Source organism: Mandrillus leucophaeus, unplaced genomic scaffold, assembly GCF_000951045.1.
Source record: "Mandrillus leucophaeus isolate KB7577 unplaced genomic scaffold, Mleu.le_1.0 Scaffold106, whole genome shotgun sequence".
NCBI classification, from domain to species: Eukaryota; Metazoa; Chordata; class Mammalia; order Primates; family Cercopithecidae; genus Mandrillus; species Mandrillus leucophaeus.
In genome coordinates this window covers 931,583-955,488 of record NW_012098765.1, presented here as the reverse complement: position 1 = coordinate 955,488, position 23,906 = coordinate 931,583, and the positions used below count along the sequence as shown (strand labels likewise).

The following is a 23,906-nucleotide window of genomic DNA, read 5'->3' as shown; positions in this document are numbered from 1 at the left end:
TGCAAACTATAATGTGGATTACGGTGAAGGCTTGTCAAGGATGGAGGCACAAGGGATGCTGGGAGACCGGGAAGAGGCGCTCACAGTGGGAGGAGTGTGAAGGGCGGGGCTAGGAGAGAGGCAGGAGGGGAGTGGGTCATCCTGAGACACCAGGGACTCCTGAAGAAAATCAGGGAGCAGAAGACAAAGGACAGAAAGACTGAAGGAAAGATGGGGCAGAAGGACAGGAACCCACAGGTGGCAGCCAAAGGTGGGAGTGGACAGAGAAAAAGACTACACGACAGGGTTGAGGGGCAGCAGGTGGACACAGATACACACAGAAAGACAGCCCAAGAGATAGGAACTGAGGCTAAGTGAGAGAGCAAGAAACAGACACGGCCTAGAAGCGAGACATCAAAGGAGACAGAGACAGGGCAGGCAGGGTGTCAGGCAGGCCCAGGACTCATAGCCCCAGAGACTGGGCAAAGCCAGATAAAGGTCAAAACCCAGCAGAGAGCTGAGCAACAGTGGGTACAGGAGAGACATCAGCAAAGGTGAGAGGCAAGGAGGGCCAGCAAAGGCACACGGGGTGAGGGAGAAGGCAAAGGGAGATAAAGAAATAGTAGCAGGTACAAGACTTGGGAGAAGGAGAGAAACGGCCAAACTCCGCAAAGAGAGATGGCCAGTCGGAAAGAGAGACAGTATGTCACAGCTGCACAGCAGGCCCATAGAAGAGGAAGGGGCAAGGGGGAAAAGCAACTGGGAGACAGAAAGGGAGAGTCAGGGAGAGAAACAGAGGTGGGGAGATGGAGTGAGTGCACTAGAGGGGCACAGGCAGGGACAGGGCAAGCGCCTGCAGGAGGGGCTAGACCCACACAGAGGCACAGCCACCCCAAGACACTCAGGAAAGCCGTGCAGGGTAGCAGGAGATCCTGGGGCCCGAAAGCCCCCAGATATGGAGAGAAAAGGGAGCAGAAAGGCCACGTGAGGTAACACAAAAGTGGGGAGAGAGAATGGGAGTGGAAAGAGTTGGACCAGCCAGGAAAAGTCAGCATGGACCATGGAGCAGTGGGGCAGCAGCTGAGGAGGGAGGGACGGAGGAGCCGGGCACCCAGAGTGGATCTGGGGGAAAGAGGTGGAAAAGTGACAGAGGGAAGACAGCCTCCAAGCCCAGAGGCAGAGAGAGGGAGGAGGACAGGTGAGCGGAGGCACAGAATGGAAAGAGAAGTGGAAAGAGACCTGCCAAGGGAGACTCGGAGAGAGGGAAGCCAGGGTGGAGGAGTTCTGACAGAGACAGGGATCTAAACAGAGACATGCTGAGAGCAGCCTGGGTTAACAGCGAAGAGAGAAGTTGGACAGAGTCAGAGAGGGGCCCAAGAGACACAGAAAATGGGGGCTCAAAAGCGGAAAGACATCTCCAGGAGACAGAGACTGGATGGGATGGGGACAGGGCCAGGGCCCACCGAAGGCAGGCAGAGGATGAGGCTCAGAGGAACAGAAAGAGCCAGTCTGGGACCAGGACGGAGGCTTGGAGACAGCAGGGGCACAGACATGCCAGGGGCCCGGGGTAAGTCAGAGCCCGAGTAAGAGCAGTCAGCCCAGTAGGACCCACAAAGCTGGAGAGCTGGGGGTGGCAGTGAGCTATGTACCCAGAATAAGGGGTGAGAAGAGGTGGAGGTGAATGGACACTGAGGCGATGGAGGGCGCAGAGCAGGCCCCTAGTGGGGGAGGGTACTTGCCAGTCCGGAGAACGGGGAGAATGTGGTGCCCCCCTGCCAGGCAGCACCAAGCCCAGCCTTCCAGGACCCAGAACCCAGCCCAATCCCCGCCCTGCAGACACTCACGGATCCTGGTGGGACGGAGGGCTGGGCTCCCTCGAGGCCCGAGGACCGACAGCGGGAGGTGCTCCGGCGCTGGGTGGCGGTGGGGCTGGGCGGGGGGAGAGGGCAGTCCACAGGGCCCCCTCCCCCGCCGCTGGCGGTGGCCCCCAACTAATCCAAAACGGTGGCTCCACAGAAGCAGGGAGGAAGGACAGGTGGAAGAGGAGAGGGCGGGCCGGGGAGGGGGAGGAAGGGGAAAGGAGAAAATGGAGGAGAGAAGGGGAGAGAGGAGAGGGGGAAGGAGCAAATGGAGGGGAAGGAGAGAGGAAAGGAGGAGAGGAAGGTGAAAACGGAAGGGGGGGCACAGGCAAAGCCGGGGGAGGGGGAAGCTGGCCCAGGAAAGGGCCCCCGCCCCCTCCCCTAGCCGGGCCGACCTGGGGGGGCCACAGGGGGCGAGGACTGGGTGGAGAAAAGGAAGCCGGCCATCAGGAGAAGTGGGGGAGGGGAGGGCCTGCTGGGGGAGGGGGCCGCCCCCTTCCCCCCTCCCCCCTGGAGCCTGGGCCCTGCCCTGGTTGAGGCAAGGGCCCGGAGTCCTCAAGCCCTCAGCCCCCACGGGAAAAGCATGCTGGGGGCGGGGAGAGCCCGGGAGTGGAGGGCTGGGGAGGATGGAGAGCTGGGAGACCCAGAGAGGCCGAGAAGGGGGCAAATGAGGTGGAGAGAGAGGGAGGAGAGAGAGGAGGATGGAGAGGAGCAGGTGGAAGAGAAAGGCGGAGGAGGGTGGGGTGTCCCAGGGGCTCCCGGTGCTGGGCCTCAGTGGGAGGGCCTGGTCACAGACTCCTGGTCCCCTGTGAGAAGAAGCCGCCGGCTCCAGTCCCCGGCTGGGCCTGCCTCCCCGCCGCTGGCTGCCGCCACTGCTGCCGCCACCGCTCAGTCTCCCCTCTGAGGCCGCCGCCTGCCTGCCCGCCTGCCTGCCCGCCTGCCTGCCCGCCTGCCGCCCGCGCTGGGTCCTGGAGCGCGGGGGGGTAGTGTTGGGGGGGTTGTGGGGAGAGAGAAGAGGGAGGGAGGGAGGCAGGGAGGAGGGCGGGCAGGAGGAAGGGAGGGAGGCAGGCAGTGAGCGAGTAGGGAGGGGAGTCGGGGGAGGGGGAGCCCGTATTGGTTGGGGATGGGGGCCCCCCCGCGAAGAGAACGCTGATGAGAAGACGGAGCTGCATTGGATGGAGGGCCCACCCCCGAGCCACCCCCTCTACCACCCCATGCCACCGCCCTGCCCAGACAGCCCTGGGCACAGGAGCCCACAGAGATGGGAGGCAAGGAGACCTGGGTAGAAGGCCACTGAGATGAGGGGAGAGGGCTACAGAGATGAAGAGAAATGAAGAGAAGAGAGACAGCCATCAAGACTGTCCAGAGAAGTGGGCTAAGGCCCATAAACCCCACAAGGACAGGAAAAGCCCAGGAATAAGAAAGAAAGGCCCATGGACACAAGGGAGCAGCCTGCACAGACAAGCAAAAGGACCTCGGAGACAAGGGGCAGTATGTGGACACAGAGACCTCCCATGAAGGAAAACAGGGGAGAAGCCAGAGACACGAGAGAGGCCCCTGGAAACAGAAACCACTCCTCGGATATGGGGAGCGGTCCACAGGGCAGGGAGAGAGCCAAGGAGAGCCGAAGAAGGTCACAGAAACAAGGGAGGCCTACAGACACCAGGGGACCACAAAGACAAGGATGTGGCTCATAGACACAAGAGAGCCGCTGAGGCAGGAGCTGCCAGCCTGGAGATGCGGGGCAAGCTTCTCCCAATAGAAATAGCTCCTATAGAGGTGAGGGGATGGGTGGTGAGTATGGGAATTCCCTATGGTGCACAGAGAAATCCTTGGGACCCACAGAGATGAGTGGGTGGAGAGAAGGGGCCCTCATTATCTAGTCGCAGGAGCAGAGAGGCAGTGGGAAAGGTGGATAGGAGAAGGACAGGGAGCTGGAGGGCAGAGCCAGGAGAAGTGGGAGACTCCTTCTCAGGGAACACTCTAAGCCTCTCAGAAGGAGCTGAGCAGGGCAGGGGGATGGAAGAGAGAAGCGACACAGATCTTGGAGTGGGGGTGGGTGGTGCATGGCTGGCTGGGGGGGTGAAATTTGGGGGGAAGAAACATGACAGTTGGCACTGAAGGCTGAGCCCGTGACTCACCACCACCCCCGATGCTCGTGATGGGGAGGAGACACTGACACACTCACGTGCAGCCCACAGCACATGTGACCGCATGCCTCGAACACACAGCTGGCACATGGCAACTCCTGGACCACATGCCAGCCTAGCACGGGAAGCCCTCTGCAAGCTGGCATGTGGGGCATCCTGGACACACATCTGACACATATATCTGACACTGAAGGACCACCAACTTAGCACACACCTCCTTACCCCACTTGGTCAACATCTACACCCACCCCTCAAACACCACACTCAGCTTCAGCCAGGCCTAAAAGCCCAGACTCACACCTGCCTCTGGGATTTTGCTTATGGAGGACTTCAACACAGAACACCATCCTTTCAACCGGGGCGGTTGCTCATTCCTGTAATCCCAGCACTTTGGAAGGCTGAGGCAAGTGGACCACCTGAGGTTGGGAGTTCAAGACCAGCCTGGCCAACATGGCAAAACCCCGTCATTACTAAAAATACAAAAATTAGCCAGGCCTGGTGGCACGCTCCTTTAGTCCCAGCTACTTGGGAGGCTGAGGCACGAGAATCGCTTGAACCTAGGAGGCAGAGGTTGCTGTGAGCCATGATCATGCGACTGCGCTCCAGCATGGGAGACAGAGCAAGACTCTATCTCACAAAAAAAAAAAAAAAAAAAAAAAAAAAAAAAAAAAATGACCACCATCCACTCTAAATCCAACCTGTCCCCGAAATCCTAGCCAGTCCTGTGCTACCACCTCCAGAAAGACCAGTCCAGACCTCAGCTTATTCCTATATCATCTGGAGAGAAGAGAGACCTACACAACCCAAATCAAGTTGGGAAGTCCAAGCAGAAGGCCTGAGAAGTTACCTAGCCTCAGATTTTCTTTTTTTCTTTCTTTTTTTTGAGATGGAGTCTCGCTGTGTTGCCCAAACGAGTGCAGTGGCGCGATCTCAGCTTACTGCAAGCTCCACCTCCCGGGTTCATGCCATTTTCCTGCCTCAGGCTCCCGAGTAGCTGGGACTATAGGTGCCCCCCACCACACCCCGCTAATTTTTTTGTATTTTTAGTAGAGATGGGGTTTCACCATGTTAGCCAGGATGGTCTTGATCTGATTCGTGATCTGCCTGCCTCGGCCTCCCAAAGTACTGGGATTACAGGTGTGAGCCACCACGCCCGGCCAGATTTTCTTTTCTTTCTTCTTTTTTTTTTTTTTTTTTGAGATGGAGTTTTGCTCTTGTTGCCCAGGTTGGAGTGCAACGGCGCCATCTTGGCTCACTGCAACCTCTGCCTCCGGGGTTCAAGTGATTCTATTGCCTCAGCCTCCCAAGTAACTGGGATTATAGGCATGCACTACCATGCCCGACTAATTCTGTATTTTTAGTACAGACGGAGTTTCTCAATGTTGGTCAGGCTGGTCTTGAACTCCTGACCTCGGGTGATCAGCCTGCCTGGGTCTCCCAAAGTGTTGGGATTACAGGTGTGACCCACCGCACCCAGCCCGATCCTCAGATTTTCAAGTGGGGAAAAGGAAGTTTCAGCAGGAGCAAGAATCTGCCCAAGGTCACACAGCCTGTCAAAAACTGAGCATGGCTTCCACTTCTCTGGCACCTATCCCAGGTGATTTTGCCCTAAGGGCAAACCCAGACTGCTTCAAAGCAGGCCAAGCCTAGCTTTAGCTCACTAATTTCCACCAGCTCTTTCCTTTACTTCTTGCATTCATCCCTTCAACATCGAACCACTTGAACTTCCCACCTGCCAGGCAGGTGAGCCTGGGGGCCAAGAATGGAGACCTTAAGGTCAACTCCTGGGTTGGAATCCTGACTCTTCCTAACTATGGGAACTATGACTAGTTACTTCTCTGGGCCTCGATGTTTTGTAAAGTCAGTATGACAGTTTCTCCCTTACATGATTGTTGAGAGGATTAAACTGAATAATGCATGTAAACATTGAGCATAATACCTAGCACGTCATAATACACTCAAGAGATGTTAGTTATTATCATTAGGCTCCTAGAGATACTAATAAAAATCACAACTGGCCAGACACAGTGGCTCACACATGTAATCCCACTATTTTGGGAGGCCAAGGCAGGAGGATGGTTTGAGCCCAGGAGTTCTGAGACAGCCTGGGCAACATGGTAAGGCTCTATCTCTACAAAAACAAAAAACAAAAAAACAAAAAACGGGCATGGTGGCTCATGCCTGTAATCCCAGCACTTTCGGAGGTCAAGGTAGACAGATCCACTTGAGGCCAGGAGTTTAAGACCAGCCTGGCCAACATGGCAAAAACCCGTCCCTACCAAAAAATATGAAAAATTAGCCGGGCATGGCAGCACATGCCTGTAATCTCAGCTACTCAGGAGGCTGAAAATTGCTTGAGCCTGGGAGGCAGAGGTTGCAGTCAGCTGAGATCACACCACTGCACTCCAGCCTGGGTGACAGAGCTACACTGTCTCAAAAAAAAAAAAAATAGGAGCTGGGCACAGTGGCTCACATCTGTAATCCCAACACTTTGGGAGGCCGAGTTGGGGGTGGATCATCTTAGGTCAGGAGTTTGAGACCAGCCTGGCCAACATGGCAAAATCCCGTCTTTACTAAAAATACAAAAATTAGCCGGGAGTGGTGGTGTGTGCCTGTAGTCCCAGCTACTCGGGAGGCTTAGGCAGGAGAATCACTTGAACCCAGGAGGCGAAGGTTGCAGTAAGCTGAGATCATGCCACTGTACTCCAGCCTGGGCGATGAGCGACAGGATCCCTCTCCAGAAAACAACAAAGCAAAACAAAAAATTAAATTAAAAAATAGGCCAGGTGCAGTGGCTCACGCCTACAATTCCAGCACTTTGGGAGGCCAAGGCAGGTGGATCATGAGGTCAGGAGATTGAGACCACCCTGACCAACATGGTGAAACCCCGTCTCTACTAAAAATACAAAAATTAGCCAGGCATGGTGGCAAGTACCTGTAGTAACAGCTACTCAGGAGGCTGAGGCAGGAGAATCGCTTGAACCCGGGAGGTGGAGGTTGCAGTGAGCCGAGATTGCGCCATTGTACTCCAGCCTGGGTGACAGAGCAAGACTCTGCCGTCTCAAAAATAAAATAAAATAAAATAAAATAAAGAGTAACTCCTAGATGTCTTTTACTCTGTGCCTCACAACCACCATGAGATGGGTTGTGATTAGCCCCATTTCACAGATTAGAAACTTAGGCTCAGGAGAGTTGACTTGCCCTAGAACCAGGATTCCAATCCAGCAATCTGTTTTAACTACACAGGCCTGCTGTTAGAGAATTTAATCCATGAGAAGGTTTGGACATCTAATGACTAAATGACCATAGCAAAGCTGATGAATTGGTCCCGGGTCTCACTGTGAGACGCATCCCATAGTGGCTTTTGGCATCAGGTAGGTAAATAAATAACAGTTCTGAGAGTGAGTTTCCTCATCCGAGAAACTGAAACTCCTCTGTGCTTGGGTTCAGGGAGTAGGTCTGGAAACGTTTCTTTTTTTCTTTTAGATGGAGCCTTGCTCTGTCGCCCAGGCTGGAGTGCAGTGGCACGATCTCGGCTCACTGCAACCTCGGCCTCCTGGGTGCAATCAAATCTTGTGCCTCAGTCTCCCGAGTTGCTGGGGTTACAGGCACAAGGCAGCACACCCAGCTAATTTTTTGTATTTTTAGCAAAGATGGTAGTTTCACTAGGTTGGCCAGGTGGGTCTCGAACGCCTGACTTCAAGTGATGAACCCTCCTCAGCCTCCCAAATTGTTGGGATTACAGGCGTGAGCCACGGCGCCCTGCCTGGAAACGTTTCTAACAGTACTGGGGCAACTCCCTCCCAAGGCCCTGAGGGGCGCAGGACCGAGGTGAGTAAGAATGGCCAGAGCTCCTTGGACACATGGGGCCCCGCTCTCGAGGTGTAAGGGTCAGAGTCACCCCGGAAGGAGGTGGAGTGGAGTCCGCCCGCTAATGGCTCACTTCCTTCAGGCTCTCACCCCGATTGTCCTTCAGGTCCTCTACCCGCCACATTCCCTGTTTCTTCCAGTTAAATTGTCTGTCCTTGCTTCTTCTTTTTCTCGATATCCTCGCTTTCCTTGCTTCCCCTCTGACATTTCTCCTCTCTCCACTTCCCAAAAGTCCCCTCGGTCTTTACCCTGTTTCTTCCTGTCGCCTTCATTTCCCTCCTTTTAATAAAGTGAGTCTGGAGCCTTGGTTTCCCTTTTCTCCCTCCATGTGACTGGCACTGAATGCAGTTTGCCCTCGCCCCATCACGCTAAGTGGTTTCACTTTCTCCCTCTGACCCTCGGGGAAACCACAAAGGTTCCTGTGCCTCCATTCCCCGGTTCCAGCCCTCGGGGTACCGCGTGCCTCAATTTCCCAGGATCTTCTCCTCCCTCTCCCTGACCCCAACGCTGACTCCCTCATGGCGTCCCCAAGATGGCGCCCGCGGCGGCGCTCCGCCGCCTGACGTCATCGCACCGCCCTCCGCTCAGAGTTGCCCACTGGAGCCGTCGGAGGCGGAGTCAAGGAGGAGGAGGAGCATCCTCTAGGGGGGATTAAAGGGGCGGGCACTATCCACCCGAGGGCTGACCGGTGAGGGAACGTCGCTAAAGGATTGGCTGGGCGCTGCGGGAAATCTCGATGCTCCTCACTATTGGCCCAAGCCTCAGAGACATGAACTTCGATTGGCTGAACGGCAGGGCCCGAGCGGGCGATGATTGGTTGCGTCCGGCCGTCCGTGCGGCGGCCGAGGAGGAAGGTGGGAGGGGCGTTGCTGAGGGTAGCTGGGGGCGAGAGTGAGGCTACGGAGCAGGCGAGAGGCGACGCGAGAGCTAGAGCGGGCGCAGCGTTAGGGTGGCCGTGCAAGGGGAGCCGTGGCCCGGGCCCGGGCCCGGGGCGTGCGAGACGGCTGAAGCAGGTGAGCGCGAGCGGGCGCGCAAAGGCTAGCCGGGCTGCCCTCCCTGCCGCCGCGGCCTCCTCTCGCCAGGCCGCCTGCGCACTGAGGGCCTGAGGGGGTGCGCGCCGGGCAGTTAGGGCGGAGCGGCACCAACGGCCGACCGGGCGCGCGGGCAGCAAGGCGGGGGCCGGGCCCGAACGGCAGGTAGGGAAGGGGCCTGGAGTCGCGTGCGGGGCTGAGTGAGGAGGGGCGGGGCTTGGGCTGGGGCTTTGGCGGGGCACCTGGGCGGGAAGGGGAGGCCTCAGAGCTGTCCCAGAAGGGCTCCGCCGCTCCCCAGGGTTTGGGGTAAAGGACTTGGTGGTGTGGCAAGTCCAGGACGAAGGGGCTGGGCCAGTTAGAGGCACTTGGGTGCCCAGTGAGGGGCTTAGGGCGTGAGAAAGATAATTAAGTTATTGGAGGGGGAAAATATCTAGTTCTTCCTGGAAAGAACTGGGGCAGTGAGAGGGGTTTTGGTGTGAAAAAAATATTAGGAAATCGATATCCCCAAGGGAGCGGTTTAGAGCTAAGGAGGGGTCCAGTTGTAACGGATGGGGTTAAAATAATGTGAAGAGGCCTTAAACCATGTATCAGGAGGTTGGGTACCCTTGGAATACGTGGAGAGAGGTCTCTGTACAAAGAAGGGTTATGTGTATTTTAAAAGGATGTTTGGGTGTTCCTAGAATGAGCCGGGAAAGGTAGTCTTTTTTAAGTACAGGTAATTAGGCCAAGGTGAAGATGGGATTTGGTTATTGGAAGGGGAGGAAGTAGGGTGGGAGAGATCTGTGTGCTAAAGTGACGAGTGCCTGGGAATTCCTGGAATGAGACTGAGAGGTTGCTAAGACGTTGGGGGTCTGAGTACCCCCAAAGTAGTAGGCTAGTGAGAGGGGCTTGAGTGTGAGGAAAAGGGGTCTGTCTGCTGGAGTAGGGTGGTGATGGGGGTTCTGTATGAGAATAGGAGGTCCGGGTATCCCTAAAGGGGATTTGGGCAGCAGGAGGGGTGTGTGTAGAAGGAGCTTAAGCCGTTGTGAAAGACGGTCTGGATATCCCTGGAATGGGTTGAGTGTGTGTGGATCTTTACACAAAGGAGTTATGTTGCTACGAAGAGGAGGGTCTGAGCATCCCTAGAATGGGTTAGGGTGGGTTGGGTCTTCTCGCAAATTAAAAAAGATTGGGTTAATAATGTGAAGGAGGATCTGGATATTCCTGAGATGGATTTGCCGGGGCAGGAGGAGGTCTGTTTGCAAGAGAGGCATAGGTTGATATGAAGTGAGGGTATGGGCGTCCCTGAATGAGTGGCTGTGTATGAATAGGAAGGGTTTTAATCAATGGGAAGAGGGGACCTGGGTATCCCAAAGGGGATTAGAATTGTCTATTTGGTCTTGGTACAAAGAAGAGGTGATGAATGTAAAGAGTGGAAAGATACCCTGGAGACAGGAGTTAGGGTGGTGGAAGGGTCTACGTCTGAAACAGGGAGGAGTAGGGCTTTGTGAAAATGGGTCTGGGTATTCTGGATAGGGGGTTAGGGTTGGAGAGAGCCTTGATTTGTAGAAGAGTTTAAGTAATTAAACAGGGCTGGGTATCATGAAGTGGTTAAGGTGGGCAAAGTCTGGGTGTGGAGATGGGTTAGGCCAATGTGAGAAAATCTGATTGGGGGGAAGGGATATAGTTTGACGTGAGGAATCCAGGCACCCGAGGAAGAGTTGGTGGGTAGCAGGGGAGTTGCGTGTGAAGGGGAGGGGTGGCACCGTGTACAGTGCTGAAAGTGGACTGGTGGGGCGTTGGGCAGTTTGAGTGGTCTGGGTGTAAAAAGAAGTCTGAGAACCTGGGAGAAGGAGCAGAGGTCATGGGAGGGGTGTGGCTGGGAGAAACAGGTGGGGAAGGCCTATATGGGGTTTCAGTTGGGTACCTTGGAGAGGAATGGGGTGATGTGAGTTGGTAAGAAAAGGAGTCAGTGGAAGGAGGTCTGAGTGGAGGTTCCCATGTGCTGGGCGTAACTGTGGGGCCCACTGTGAGGTGTGGGAGATGAGGGGACTGAACAGGTTACAAGGATCTGGTGGGTGGAATTTGATGCAAGTTGATGTAGAGGTGAGACTGGGTAAATTCCTGGGGAAGGGACTGCCTGGGAGATTTTGTGTTTGGTGTTTGTTATGTTGAAGGGAGGAAGGATTATTAGGAGGGAAGCAGAATTTTAAAAATCGAAGGAAGAACTTAGAGGGGGCATAGATCTAAGGTATTGGGAGTGGAGAGTGATAAAGGGAAGAGCTGAGGAATCGGTGACCTAACTGGTTTGTCCCCACTGTCCCCTCTTCCAGCCCAGGGCCTTGCTGCCGCCATGACTGAGGAATCAGAGGAGACAGTCCTGTACATTGAGCACCGCTATGTCTGCTCTGAGTGCAACCAGCTCTATGGATCCCTGGAAGAGGTGCTCATGCACCAAAACTCCCACGTGCCCCAGCAGCACTTTGAGCTGGTGGGCGTGGCTGACCCCGGAGTCACTGTTGCCACAGACACAGCTTCAGGCACGGGCCTCTATCAGACCCTTGTGCAGGAGAGCCAGTACCAGTGCCTGGAGTGCGGTCAACTGCTGATGTCGCCCAGCCAGCTCCTGGAGCACCAGGAGCTGCACCTGAAGATGATGACACCCCAGGAGGCAGTGCCAGCTGAGCCACCACCCAAGGCACCACCCCTGAGCTCCAGCACCATCCACTACGAATGTGTGGATTGCAAGGCTCTCTTTGCCAGCCAGGAGCTCTGGCTAAACCACCGGCAGACACACCTCCGGGCTACACCCACCAAGGCTCCTGCCCCTGTTGTCCTGGGGTCCCCAGTTGTTCTAGGGCCTCCTGTGGGCCAGGCCCGAGTGGCTGTGGAGCACTCATATCGAAAGGCAGAAGAGGGTGGGGAAGGGGCGACCGTCCCATCTGCCGCTGCCACCACCACTGAGGTGGTGACCGAGGTGGAGCTGCTCCTCTACAAGTGCTCTGAGTGCTCCCAGCTCTTCCAGCTGCCAGCGGATTTCCTGGAGCACCAGGCCACTCACTTCCCTGCTCCTGTCCCCGAGTCTCAGGAGCCTGCCCTACAGCAGGAGGTGCAGGCTTCGTCACCTGCAGAGGTGCCTGTGTCTCAGCCTGACCCCGTGCCAGCTTCTGACCACAGTTATGAGCTGCGCAATGGTGAAGCCATTGGGCGGGATCGCCGGGGGCGCAGGGCCCGGAGGAACAACAGTGGAGAAGCAGGCGGGGCAGCCACACAGGAGCTCTTCTGCTCAGCCTGTGACCAGCTGTTTCTCTCACCCCACCAGCTACAGCAGCACCTGCGGAGTCACCGGGAGGGCGTCTTTAAGTGCCCCCTGTGCAGTCGTGTCTTCCCCAGCCCTTCCAGTCTGGACCAGCATCTTGGAGACCACAGCAGCGAGTCACACTTCCTGTGTGTAGACTGTGGCCTGGCCTTTGGCACAGAGGCCCTCCTCCTCGCCCACCGGCGAGCCCACACCCCAAATCCTCTGCATTCATGTCCGTGTGGAAAGACCTTTGTCAACCTTACCAAGTTCCTTTATCACCGGCGTACTCATGGGGTAGGGGGTGTCCCTCTGCCCACAACACCAGTCCCACCAGAGGAACCTGTCATTGGTTTCCCTGAGCCAGCCCCCGCAGAGACTGGAGAGCCAGAGGCCCCTGAGCCCCCTGTGTCTGAGGAGACTTCAGCAGGGCCCGCTGCCCCAGGCACCTACCGCTGCCTCCTGTGCAGCCGTGAATTTGGAAAGGCCTTGCAGCTGACCCGGCACCAACGTTTTGTGCACCGGCTGGAGCGGCGCCATAAATGCAGCATTTGTGGCAAGATGTTCAAGAAGAAGTCTCATGTGCGTAACCACCTGCGCACGCACACAGGGGAGCGGCCCTTCCCTTGCCCTGACTGTTCCAAGCCCTTCAACTCGCCTGCCAACCTGGCCCGCCACCGGCTCACACACACAGGAGAGCGGCCCTATCGGTGTGGGGACTGTGGCAAGGCTTTCACACAGAGCTCCACACTGAGGCAGCACCGCTTGGTGCATGCCCAGCACTTCCCCTACCGCTGCCAGGAATGTGGGGTGCGTTTTCACCGCCCTTACCGCCTGCTCATGCACCGCTACCATCATACAGGTGAATACCCCTACAAGTGTCGTGAATGCCCCCGCTCTTTCTTGTTGCGCCGGCTGCTGGAGGTGCACCAGCTCGTGGTCCATGCTGGACGCCAGCCCCACCGCTGCCCATCCTGTGGGGCTGCCTTCCCCTCCTCACTGCGGCTCCGGGAGCACCGCTGTGCAGCCGCTGCTGCCCAGGCCCCACGGCGCTTTGAGTGTGGCACCTGTGGCAAGAAAGTGGGCTCAGCTGCTCGGCTGCAGGCACACGAGGCGGCCCATGCGGCTGCTGGGCCTGGAGAGGTCCTGGCTAAGGAGCCTCCTGCCCCTCGAGCCCCACGGGCCACTCGTGCACCAGTTGCCTCTCCAGCAGGCCTTGGAGGCACTGCTACAGCATCCCCTACAGCCCCTGCCCGCCGCCGGGGTCTAGAGTGCAGCGAGTGCAAGAAGCTGTTCAGCACAGAGACATCACTGCAGGTGCACCGGCGCATCCACACAGGTGAGCGGCCGTACCCATGTCCAGACTGTGGCAAGGCGTTCCGTCAGAGTACCCACCTGAAAGACCACCGGCGCCTGCACACAGGTGAGCGGCCCTTTGCCTGTGAAGTGTGTGGCAAGGCCTTTGCCATCTCCATGCGCCTGGCAGAGCATCGCCGCATCCACACAGGCGAACGACCCTACTCCTGCCCTGACTGTGGCAAGAGCTACCGCTCCTTCTCCAACCTCTGGAAGCACCGCAAGACCCATCAGCAGCAGCATCAGGCAGCTGTGCGGCAGCAGCTGGCAGAGGCGGAGGCTGCCGTTGGCCTGGCCGTGATGGAGACTGCTGTGGAGGCGCTGCCCCTGGTGGAAGCCATTGAGATCTACCCTCTGGCCGAGGCTGAGGGGGTCCAGATCAGTGGCTGACTCTGCCTGACTTCCTCTTCAGCACCTCCATGCCCTGTTGCTGAAGGCCCTCCAGCATCCCCTTAAGCATCTGTACATACTGTGTCCCTTCCTCTTCCCATCCCCACCACCTTGTAAGTTCTAAATTGGGTTTATTCTCTCCTGAGGTGGGTGCTTTGGGGTCCTTGACACACAAAAAGGTGCCCCCCCCACCTTCCACCTCTTAGCACTGGTGACCCCAAAAATGAAACCATCAATAAAGACCGAGTTGCCAGCAGTGTATAGAGTGGAATTTGGGAGTCACGGGTCTTACCTCTCATGGCTGCGTCATCAGCACCCAGAAGTGGGCCTGGCAGGTAGCAGGGATAGTACAAGCCCAGTAAACATTTGCTGGGCTGAGGAGAATGACCTGGTGGTCATGGGCATGGCTCTCAAGCAGGGCCTTCACTTTACTGCTAGATGGAGGTAGCATGACTGTTGCCACTAGAGGTCCCTGGCTCTGTGGAAAAGCTCAAGGGTGCTTGTGCTGGCAGCAGGAACTTTCAGAGAAATCAGATTCTGACACCCCTGTCCCTGACTCCTGGCCTGATATGGGCCTTGTCTCCCAAGGCCATCTGATTTTCTCATTGATCCCCAAGAGCAAATGCAGGTAGGCATGATCTCTGGGGTTGTGGAATTAAAGGAGATTCTGAATAATATGTGTCTGGACATAGGGGTGGTGACTTGAATCCCCCTGAAGTTGGACTTTGGCTCAGCCAACAGATTTTTATTGTGAGAGATGGATTGTTGGAATGGCTGGCCAATGTTTGAACATCTAGTTAGTCTCAAGTACTGTATAACAGTAATATTCACACTGATTAGGTGAGAACATTTTGCAGGGAAGGAATCTCCAGTCAAAAGCATTGAGATGACTTCCCCAAGGTCAGATTCAATCCAGGCAGGGCAGAGCTTGAATTCAAGCCTGATTTCTTTTTTTTTTTTTTTTTTCTGAGACGGAGTCTCGCTGTGCTCCCAGGCTGGAGTGCAGTGGCGTGATCTCGGCTCACTACAAGCTCCGCCTCCCGGGTTCACGCCATTCTCCCGCCTCAGCCTCCCAAGTAGCGGAGACTACAGGCGCCCGCCGCCACGCCCGGCTAGTTTTTTGTATTTTTAGTAGAGACGGGGTTTCACCATGTTAGCCAGGATAGTCTCGATCTCCTGACCTCGTGATCCACCCGCCTCGGCCTCCCAAAGTGCTGGGATTACAGGCTTGAGCCACCGCGCCCAGCCCAAGCCTGATTTCACCTCATTTGGTTTAATCACCCATATGCTTTTCTTTCCATTCTGCTGCCTTCTGCATACTTCGGGGAGGGTGGTGGAGACAAGATAGGAGTATGTGACTGGGGGGATGCTAGGCTGCTGTGCTAGCCTTGCTTCTGAGACCCCCTCTCCCCAGAGATTATTCCAAATCCTTCTGTTGAACTCGTTTTCCTTTTATTTATTTGTTTTTTCGAGATGGAGTCTGCTCTGCTGCCCAGGCTAGAGTGCAATGGTGTGGTCTTGGCTCACTGCAACCTCCACCTCCCAGGTTCAAGTGTTTCTCCTGCCGCAGTCTCCCAAGTGGCTCGGGTTACAGGCACATGCCACCACACCTGGCTAATTTTTGTATTTTTAGTAGAGGCGGGGTTTCACCATGTTGGTCAGACTGGTTTCCAACTCCCCACCTCAGGTGATCCACCCGCCTCAGCCTCCCAAAGTGCTGGGATTATAGGCATGAGCCACCGCGTCTGGCCTAAAACAAAACAAATTCTAATAATCTTGTAAAATAAATGACATAACATTTGAAAAGTTAATGTATTAGGGTTCTGTTTATACAAAAAAATACATAGTAGGTTATGTGTATGTGTATCCTACCTGTTATATGTATATAAATTATACAATAGATATAGTAAATATTGATACATATATAAAGAGATTTCTATTGTTTCACTCTTTATAGACATATATAAACATACATTTTAATGTTTATATACATATAGTTCCAAATCCTAGGATTTTTTTTAAATAAGTTCTGGGATACATGTGCAGAACGTGCAGGTTTGTTACATAGATATACACATGCCATGGTAGTTTGCTGCACCCATCAACCCGTCATCTACATTAGGTATTTCTCCTAATGTTATCCCTCCCTAGCCCCCTGCCCTCTGACAGGCCCTAGTGTGTGATGCTCACCTCCCTGTGTCCATGTGTTCTCATTGTTCAACCCACTTATGAGTGAGAACATGTGGTGTTTGGTTTTCTGTTCCTGTGTTAGGTTTTATTTTTATCTTTTTATTAGAAATGGGGTCTTGCTGTGTTGGCCAGGCTGGTCTCAAACTCCTGGCCTCAAGGGATCATCCCATTTTGGCCTCCAAAAGTGCTGGGATTAGAGGCATGAGGCACAACACCTGGCCTGTTTGTTTTTTTTTTTTTTCTATTTTTCAGAGTCTTGCTTTGTCACCCAGGCTGGAATGCAGTTGCACGATCACGGCTCACTGCAGCTTCAACCTCCTGGGCTCAAGTGATCCTTCTGCCTCAGCCTCCCAAGTTGCTGGAACTACAGGCGAGCACCACCACCTCTGCCTAATTTATTTTGTAGAGATGGGGTCTTGGGTTCTGTGTGGTTCTGACTGTGCCACCTTGAAGATGGGCCTGAAGCCAATGATCTTCCTCCATGTACTATTCTTATGCCTCATCCCTGCTGACTTGTTTGGAGAGTTGAGGAGCTTTGCGTTTTTTCAGTCTTGCCAAAACACTGCAATGCTAACACTTCTTGTCTTACTACATATGAAACCTATCTTTCACTCATACTTTTCCTGTGCCTCGATTCCCACAGCCCTCACTATCGAATTTGCAGGATCCCAGCACCTGTGTGCCAAGCATACATTAGAGGGTGGAACAGTGTTGAGGAAACCCAACAGCTCTTTTTTTTTCCCCCCGCTGAGATAGAGTCTCACTCTGTCACCCAGGCTAGAGTGTTGTGGCATGATCTCGGCTCACTGCAACCTCTACCTCCCAACTTCAAGTGATTCTTGTGCCTCAGCTGCCCGAGTAGCTGGGATTACAGGCGTGCACCACCACGCCTGGCTAATTTTTGTATTTTTAGCAGAATGGGGCTTCACCACGTTGGGCAGGCTAGTCTTGAACTCCTGGCCTCAAGTGATTCGCCAGCCTGGTCCTCCCAAAATGCTGAGAGTATAGGCGTGAGCCACCACGCCCAGTCTTAACAGTGCATTTTCAATACCACTTCTACCTTTCAGTGGTGAGGTCTTAGGGATCAGTCCATGGCCTGATGGCCTGCAGAAGCTGTTGCTACTGCCGAATGACAGATGGGCACAATAATTTGAGTAAGAGTTAATGTTGCTCTAAAAAGGAAGAGGGTTGGTGTGTACATTGTACCACTAGAAAACTTCAAAATCAACTCTGGTTGATTGGTTTGAGACAGGGTCTCGCTCTGTCACCACCCAGGCTGGAGTGCAGTGGTACTATCATAGCTCACTGCAGCCTTGGCCTCCCGGGCTCAAGAGCTCCACCTCAGCCTCCCAAGTAGCTGGGACCACAGATGTACACCATTATGCCCAGTTAATTTTGTTCAATTTTTTTTTTTTTTTTTTTTTTTGAAATGGAGTCTCACTCTGTCATCCAGGCTGGAGTGCAGTGGTACTATCATAGCTCACTGCAGCCTTGGCCTCCCGGGCTCAAGTGATCCTCCTGCCTCAGCCTCCCAAGTAGCTGGGACTACAGGCATGCACCACCACGCCCGGCTAATTTTTGTATTTTTAGTACAGACGCGGTTTTACCATATTGGCTAGGCTGGTCTCGAACTCCTGACCTAATGATCCACCCACCTCAGCCTCCCAAAGTGCTGGGATTCCAGGCATGAGCCACCACACCTGGCCCAATTGTGTTCAATTTTTGTAGAGATGGGGTCTCACCGTGTTGCCCAGGCTGGTGTTGAACTCCTGGGCTCAAGGGTTCTTCTTGCCTTGGCCTCCTCAATTCTAGGGTTACAGGCAGGAGCCACCGCACATGGCCTGGTTTTTTTTGTTTGTTTGTTTTTTTGAGATGGAATCTCGCTCTGTCGCCTGATCTGGAGTGCAATGACGCAATCTCGGCTCACTGCAACTTCCACCTCCCGGATTCAAGCTATTCTCTAGCCTCAGCCTCCTGAGTAGCTAGGATTACAAGCATGCACCACCACGTCTGGCTAATTTTTGTTATTTTTAGTAGAGATGGGGTTTCACCGTGTTAGCCAGGCTGATCTCGAATTCCTGACCTCAGGTGATCCGCCTGCCTCAGCCTCCCAAAGCGTTGGGATTACAGGCGTGAGCTACCGCGCCTGGCGTTTTGTTTTTTGCATTTTTTTGGTGATGTGAAAAAATGACGTATAACTCTTCTGTTAATTTATTTGACAATTTGTGAGGCTGAAACTTTTTAATGTGTTCATTGAAACTCTGGTTTTGAAGAGTCTCTTTAGTCCTCTAGGGAAGCACCCAGGGATGGAAATGGGGAGGTACTTGCTGGTTTCCTGGCTTTCTCATAGTTCTCATTTATTGAAGACAGTGTGCTGGAGCCCAGTCCTAAGCACTTTACTTAGACCATCATCCTACAACCTTGTGAGGTAGGTATTGTCCCTAATTTACAGTGAGGACACAGAAACTCACATATTGAAGGTCATAGAACGGCAGAATTGAGATTTGAATTAGGAAATGTGAATTCATCCTGAATTCAAAGACGGTTCTTTGGCAAGAACATTTGTGCAGGTTTTACTTCCAAACAAACATTCACTATTTTTAAACATTTATTTTATTTATTATTATTTTTTAAACAAGGTCTCTCTCTGTTACTCAGACTGGAGTGCAGTGGCATGATCACGGTTCATTGCGGCCTCGACATCCTGGGCTCAAGCGATCCTCCCACCTCAGTCTCCCAAGTAGCTAGGACTAGACAACAGGCACACGCCACGATGCCTAGTTCAGTTTTTGGGGCTTTTGTAGAGAAGAGTTCTCACTCTGTTGCCCAGACTGTGAACATTCACTATTGGAACAGAAGTAAAGCCCTCCCCTCCCCAGCATACAGATCTCCAACCCCACACCCTGATGTCTTCACCACTCTTCCCAGGACAGAGAGGAGACCAAGGGAGAGCAGGCATCATTTCTCTCTGTACAGTTTTTTTTATTTTTTGATGTTTGTTGTTCAGATGAATGACACACTCAAGTTACAAAAATGGGGCCTTAAAAGAAGCACATTGTACAATGAACAAGCAGATTGGAGTTAAGAACACTGAAACACTAACCCGCTACCACGAGAAGAGACAGGGAGGGGGTACAGGAAGGGAAGGAAGGGGCTACCAACACAGGGGTCAGACGGAACTGAAAGGGAGGCTAACTTGGTGAGGATGGAGGAAAGACAGGTCTACTCTGGGGCTGATTTCTGGATGCCAGTTCTTGGGCACCCTTGCCTTGTACTTGCCACCCCCTCCAACTTCACCCACCTCCATTCCAACCTGGTCATTCTGGGCGGTGAGAGACACCCACACCAGAACGGGCTGCGCCAATCAGGTCTTTACGAGGTAGGGTGGTCACCTTGCCCTAGTGCAGCCCTGGATTTGGAAGGTGATGGTGGCGGCAGTGGGACAAGAGGCCAGAAAGGAGTTGATCAAAGTTCAGGCCCCTGCTCTTCCCAAAGACTCCTCACTCTTTCCCCACCCCACCATGATCCAAAGGCCCTCTATGAGTTGCCGAGAGAGGCCCCCAGTCACCCTGCAATTATATAAATAAATAAATACTGAGCCCCTGGGTTTGGGGGACAGGTTGGGGGAGGGGCAGCAAGGATAGAGGACAGGAAAGAGAGGAAGGGGAGGGAGGCAAAAGGGAGGGGTCACAGACATAGTAAATAGTCGTCTCCATCCCAGCAACACTTCTCTCTGGATTTTTCTCTCCTTTTCTTGTTTGTTTAACAAGGAGCTAACAATTCAAGGACAAATACTTAAAAATATACATTATTTTTTCTTTGTTTCCGCCTTTGTCATCGTCGTCTTGCTTTGGAGACTGCTGAGGTCAAAGTTTAAACCGCATGAAGGACCTGCGGCTTGGAGTTTTTGTGTATTTTTTTTTATTTTTATTTTTAAATTTTTTTCACTTTTTTTTCCAACGTATAAAAAGGTAGCGGAGTTGTCTGTGGGTTTTTTTTTTTTTTTTTAAATGGTTAAATCTTTGGTTTGTTTCTTTTTTCTCTTGGAGGCCTTTATCTCTCGCACTTGCCTTTCCCACTCAGAGACCAGTGGGGGCCCGCGTGTCTCAATCTTGCTGTCTGTCTCACTCTCTCACTCAGGTCCCCCTACCCTGGGCTAGAGGAAGAGAGAGGCACCCTGGTATTCGGGTGGGTTAGAAAAACTAGTCAGGTCAAGAGGTCACCCTGACTTGGCTAGTCCCTCGCCAAATCTCCCCAGGGCTTGGAGAGCCCATCATGGCCTTCTCCGGGGAGATGGGTAGAAAACTCATATCCTTCCCCTCCTCCTGATCTCAGCCCCAACTCCTACTGGGGCTTGGGTTCCCCATCCCTACCCACCCCAACACCCACCCCACCCCCCAGAAGAGAACAGAGAGAGGTGGTTTAGTTACTGGCATCAGTTTTTTTTTTTTTTTTTTTTGGCACAATGAAAAGGCCCACCATTAGGGTAGACCCAGTCTCTGTCCCTCCCTTAAGTAGGAGGTCAAGGTTGGGGAGAAGAGAAATTCAGAGGGCTCCCCACTGCTCCAATCCACTCATCTCTCCTCTCTTTCTAGCCCAGGCCCTCAGCTCCCAACCTCGGACACCTAACCTAGCCCATAGCCTAGCCTGGGGTTTCCCTCCCCATCCCCCACATAAAGCTCCCCAGCCCTCCAACTCTCTCGCTCACACACAGACACACGGACACAGGCTCTGTACAGACCACAAAATAAAAACGATGAGATAGTTTTGTTTCCCGGAGTCGAGACGGGGGACCAGAGTGGAAGGGGCAGATGGGGGTGGGGGGCATGAATTCCCCCATCACCTTCCCAACCCTGGCTCCCTCCAGCCCCCCAGCCCCTTGCCCTGGCTGGCCCCCAGCCAACGATATTTGGTTTCCTTTTTTTAACATTAAAGTTCTATGAGGTATTTGGTGCCTTATCTCGAGTCCTCGGGGGAGGGGGGCCCAGGGGGGAGACCTGGGGCTCACCTGCCCCTCCTTCCCTCCTACCCCCTTCCCAATATTTGGTTTCACAGCTGTAGTTAAAGCTTGGGATTTGGTTATTTTTCCCCCTCCCAGGAATTTTCTTTTTTCTTGTTTTTCTTTTCCTAGGTGTGAGGGTTGGATGGGGAGGGTCCCCAGCACCCCTGGCTGCACAGGGTTCCCTCCACCAACGTCAGGGCATCTGCCCCATCCCTGCCCCCTGCTCCTCCTTGTCTGTTTGCCCCACTACCCCATACTGGGGTGGGGAGAGGTCCCAGGTGGTGGGACTTGATGGGGAGGAAGCAGGATGAAGTGGGTGGTGGTGAGTCCTGGATTTTCTTTCCTTTTTTTTTTTTTTTTTTCCTTTTTGGTCTAGAATCATAGTTTTTGTTTGAGTCATCTCCACCATGCCTTCCATGCTGCCTGTCTTCTCGGAGGGGGTTTTTGGTTGTAATTCCTTTCATTTTGCTCTGCTCAAATGTCCTTCCTATTTGGTCAGGAGCCCTTGGCCCCCTCTCCACCCTTGGGCTGGGGTCCAGGCCCTCTTGCCAGTCCCTTCTCTCTTCAGGAAATAAACATGGACAAACTCAGAGGTAGGGTAAGGGCAGGGAGTCATTCAGCGGAGATGCTTACATTCCGGCGAGGATGGGTCAACAAGGTGCCAGGCCCCATCATGCCAGGGGTGGGAGGGGCGGCTACTCCACCACTGCCCGGACAAGGCACCCAGAGGCCCCTGCAATGGCCGAGTCTCTGCTGCCTCCGTGGCCCAGCCCAACAGTTTCATTTCCCGGGTGGGAGAAGGGAGACAAGAAAAAAGAGAACGCTGAGGCCTGGGGCTCCATCTGCCTCTCCTCAAAGTGTCCGGCAGAAAGTGGAAGCTGCCCAGGCCAAAGCCCTGTGGTCTCAGGGCTCTCCCCTCTCTCTGCTCCTGCCCAGCGAGGGGCGGGGGCCACACTGTGGCTGTCAGGCCCCACCCTGATTTCAATGGCTCGTGTCCTTCACTGCAACACTTTGGTTTGAGGAGAGACACAGAAAGAACAAGATTGAGAGAGGAGAGAGGAGAGCAAAGGGAGACGGAGGAGAGAGGAAGGAGGGAGAAGAGAAGAAGGAGAGGAGGAGAGAGGACAGACAAAAGAGAACCGAAAAAGAAATCAAAGGAGGAATCAAACCACCAGAAAGTTAAGTTTTCCTTCATCTGTTCTTTTTGCTTTCTTACTCCCTTTTTTCCTGTCTTTCTTTTTTTAAAGCTTTTTCAGTTGATTTGGGGGGGGAGTTTGGGGTTCTTCACCCCTGTCCCTGACACCCTCTCTCAGCCCCACCCACCTGCTTCTATCTGCCCTGGCCGAGGGACAGGCCCTGCCCTAGCCGCCCCCTCCGGCTTTCCCAAAGACGACGTCCATGAGGTATTTGTGAAGAGAAAGAAGCATCCGTCCTTCTGTCCGCCTCGGGGAACAAGGGCCACCGGTGCAGGGGCTTGGCTCCGCCTCGCGGTTCCGTCTTATTCTTGAAGAGTCCTCATCTTCTTTCCCTTTTATATATATATATACGTATATATATATATAAATTCTTTTTTTCTAGTTTAAATTTATTGTTTGTTTCTGTTTTTTTGGTTCAAAACTTTGTTGGCCTCCACAATAGCAGGAGGGCAGGGTGGCTCCCAGTGGCGTCTCTCCTCTGTCCGTCGTCAGTGGAGATGTGTCCAGGGCTGGTCAAACACAGGGTCCAGCCAAGACTTGTGGAGGTCTTGTGGGATTGGTGGCCACCACCGCACCCTCTCAGATGGGGACCACAGGCTGTGGCACTGTCCCACCACATGGACCCTGATGGGGATGCCATCTCGAGGAACCCCACCACTGGGGTGTGTGCGTGTGTGCATGTGGGGGGGAGGGAGAGGCATTCGCCAGTACCAGAGGGGCACGGGGTGGGAAAAGCAAGGTGAGTTCTCTTTTTGGTTTCTGGTTAATGTCAAAGAACGTGAAGGATCCCACGGATAGGCACTGGAATATGAATTTTTTTTTTTTCAGGGAAACAGACAGGATGGAAAAAGACAACTGAATGCCCTCAACTGAATGCCTTCATCCCCTCTAGCCTGAAACTTCCACCTTCCCATAAGATGGGGAGGGGGTCGCTTCCAGAGCAGAGGAGGGTGACAGGGTTGAGGAGGGACTTGTGAGAGCTAGAACTTGGCAAAATGGCCTAGCCCACCTTTCAAAGGGGAAAAGAGGGAGGAACAGGGGATGAAAAGTTGTCCCCAGGCCTTCTCTTGAACTCTCCCCTGGCTGGGGGGAGGCAGGAGGTTAAAGCGAGCCCCCCTGCCCAGGTGGGGAGAGCTGGGGGCCAGGGGAGAGGGGGACACATGGTAGGGACACATTCTGTTGAGCACAATGCTAAAAATTCTGTACATCCTTTGGATGAAGCTACTGAATATTTGGTGTAAGGTTGTTCAGGCCCTTTCTCTTTCACCTTCTGGAAAAGAACATTTGGTGGGTGGTGCTGAGCCCCAGCCCATCAGCCCATCTGCCCAGGCTGTGCCCTGTCTTCGCTGGTCCAGGGCTGGGGGCCGGGACTAGGAAGCTGGCATCTTCTTTTTCCATCTGTAGCCCCCATGCGGGGAGGCAGGGTTGGGGGTTGGTCCCACAGCCAGGGCTCGGTGGCATGAGGTCTGACCTGCTGGAGGCTTCTCCGCCCCTGGCTGGGGTTCTTATTTGGCGTTGTAGCAGTGAGGGTGAGCACGCTGAGGTCTGGCTCGCGACTGGTTTTTTGGTTTGTTTGATTTTGTGGGTTTTTTTTTTTTTTTTTTTT

The 23,906-nt window shown here is 53.9% G+C and overlaps 3 protein-coding genes across 10 annotated transcripts in view; 1 reads left to right on the top strand and 2 right to left on the bottom strand.

The window, feature by feature from the left end:
• Nucleotides 1-2,287, bottom strand: part of GRIK5 (glutamate receptor, ionotropic, kainate 5) — a 75,862-nt gene extending 73,575 nt beyond the window's left edge. The window contains 1 exon segment of the mRNA XM_011983004.1: nt 1,824-2,287. The gene's annotated coding sequence lies outside the window, so the exon portion shown is untranslated.
• On the top strand, nt 1,064-14,183 carry ZNF574 (zinc finger protein 574). 8 transcript variants are annotated; one of them, XM_011983037.1, is made up of 3 exons: nt 7,225-7,362; nt 7,475-7,819; nt 11,202-14,168. In XM_011983037.1, exon 3 carries the CDS (start codon nt 11,222-11,224, stop codon nt 13,910-13,912), a length of 2,691 nt encoding a protein of 896 aa, XP_011838427.1. In that variant the 5' UTR covers nt 7,225-7,362; nt 7,475-7,819; nt 11,202-11,221; the 3' UTR covers nt 13,913-14,168. The 8 variants fall into 8 exon arrangements, with proteins under 8 accessions (XP_011838408.1, XP_011838437.1, XP_011838427.1 ...); XM_011983018.1 differs by lacking the exons at nt 7,225-7,362; nt 7,475-7,819 and adding an exon at nt 1,064-1,546; XM_011983047.1 differs by lacking the exons at nt 7,225-7,362; nt 7,475-7,819 and adding an exon at nt 2,990-3,617.
• A 7,266-nt stretch (nt 14,184-21,449) lies between these two features.
• LOC105541795 lies at nt 21,450-23,898 on the bottom strand. The gene has a single exon (XM_011982981.1). The coding sequence runs from the start codon at nt 22,297-22,299 to the stop codon at nt 21,721-21,723; it is 579 nt and encodes a 192-aa protein (XP_011838371.1). The 5' UTR covers nt 22,300-23,898; the 3' UTR covers nt 21,450-21,720.
• Between the last annotated feature and the right edge of the window lie 8 nt (nt 23,899-23,906).

Bases quoted from the DNA above. Each gene is read 5' to 3' on its own strand.
- ZNF574 (XM_011983018.1), top strand. From the start codon at position 1,369: ATGGGGGCTCAAAAGCGGAAAGACATCTCCAGGAGACAGAGACTGGAT. The intron at 1,547-11,201 runs GTAAGTCAGAGC...CCCCTCTTCCAG, and splicing joins AGACATGCCAGGGGCCCGGG to CCCAGGGCCTTGCTGCCGCC.
- LOC105541795 (XM_011982981.1), bottom strand. From the start codon at position 22,299: ATGAAGGAAAACTTAACTTTCTGGTGGTTTGATTCCTCCTTTGATTTC.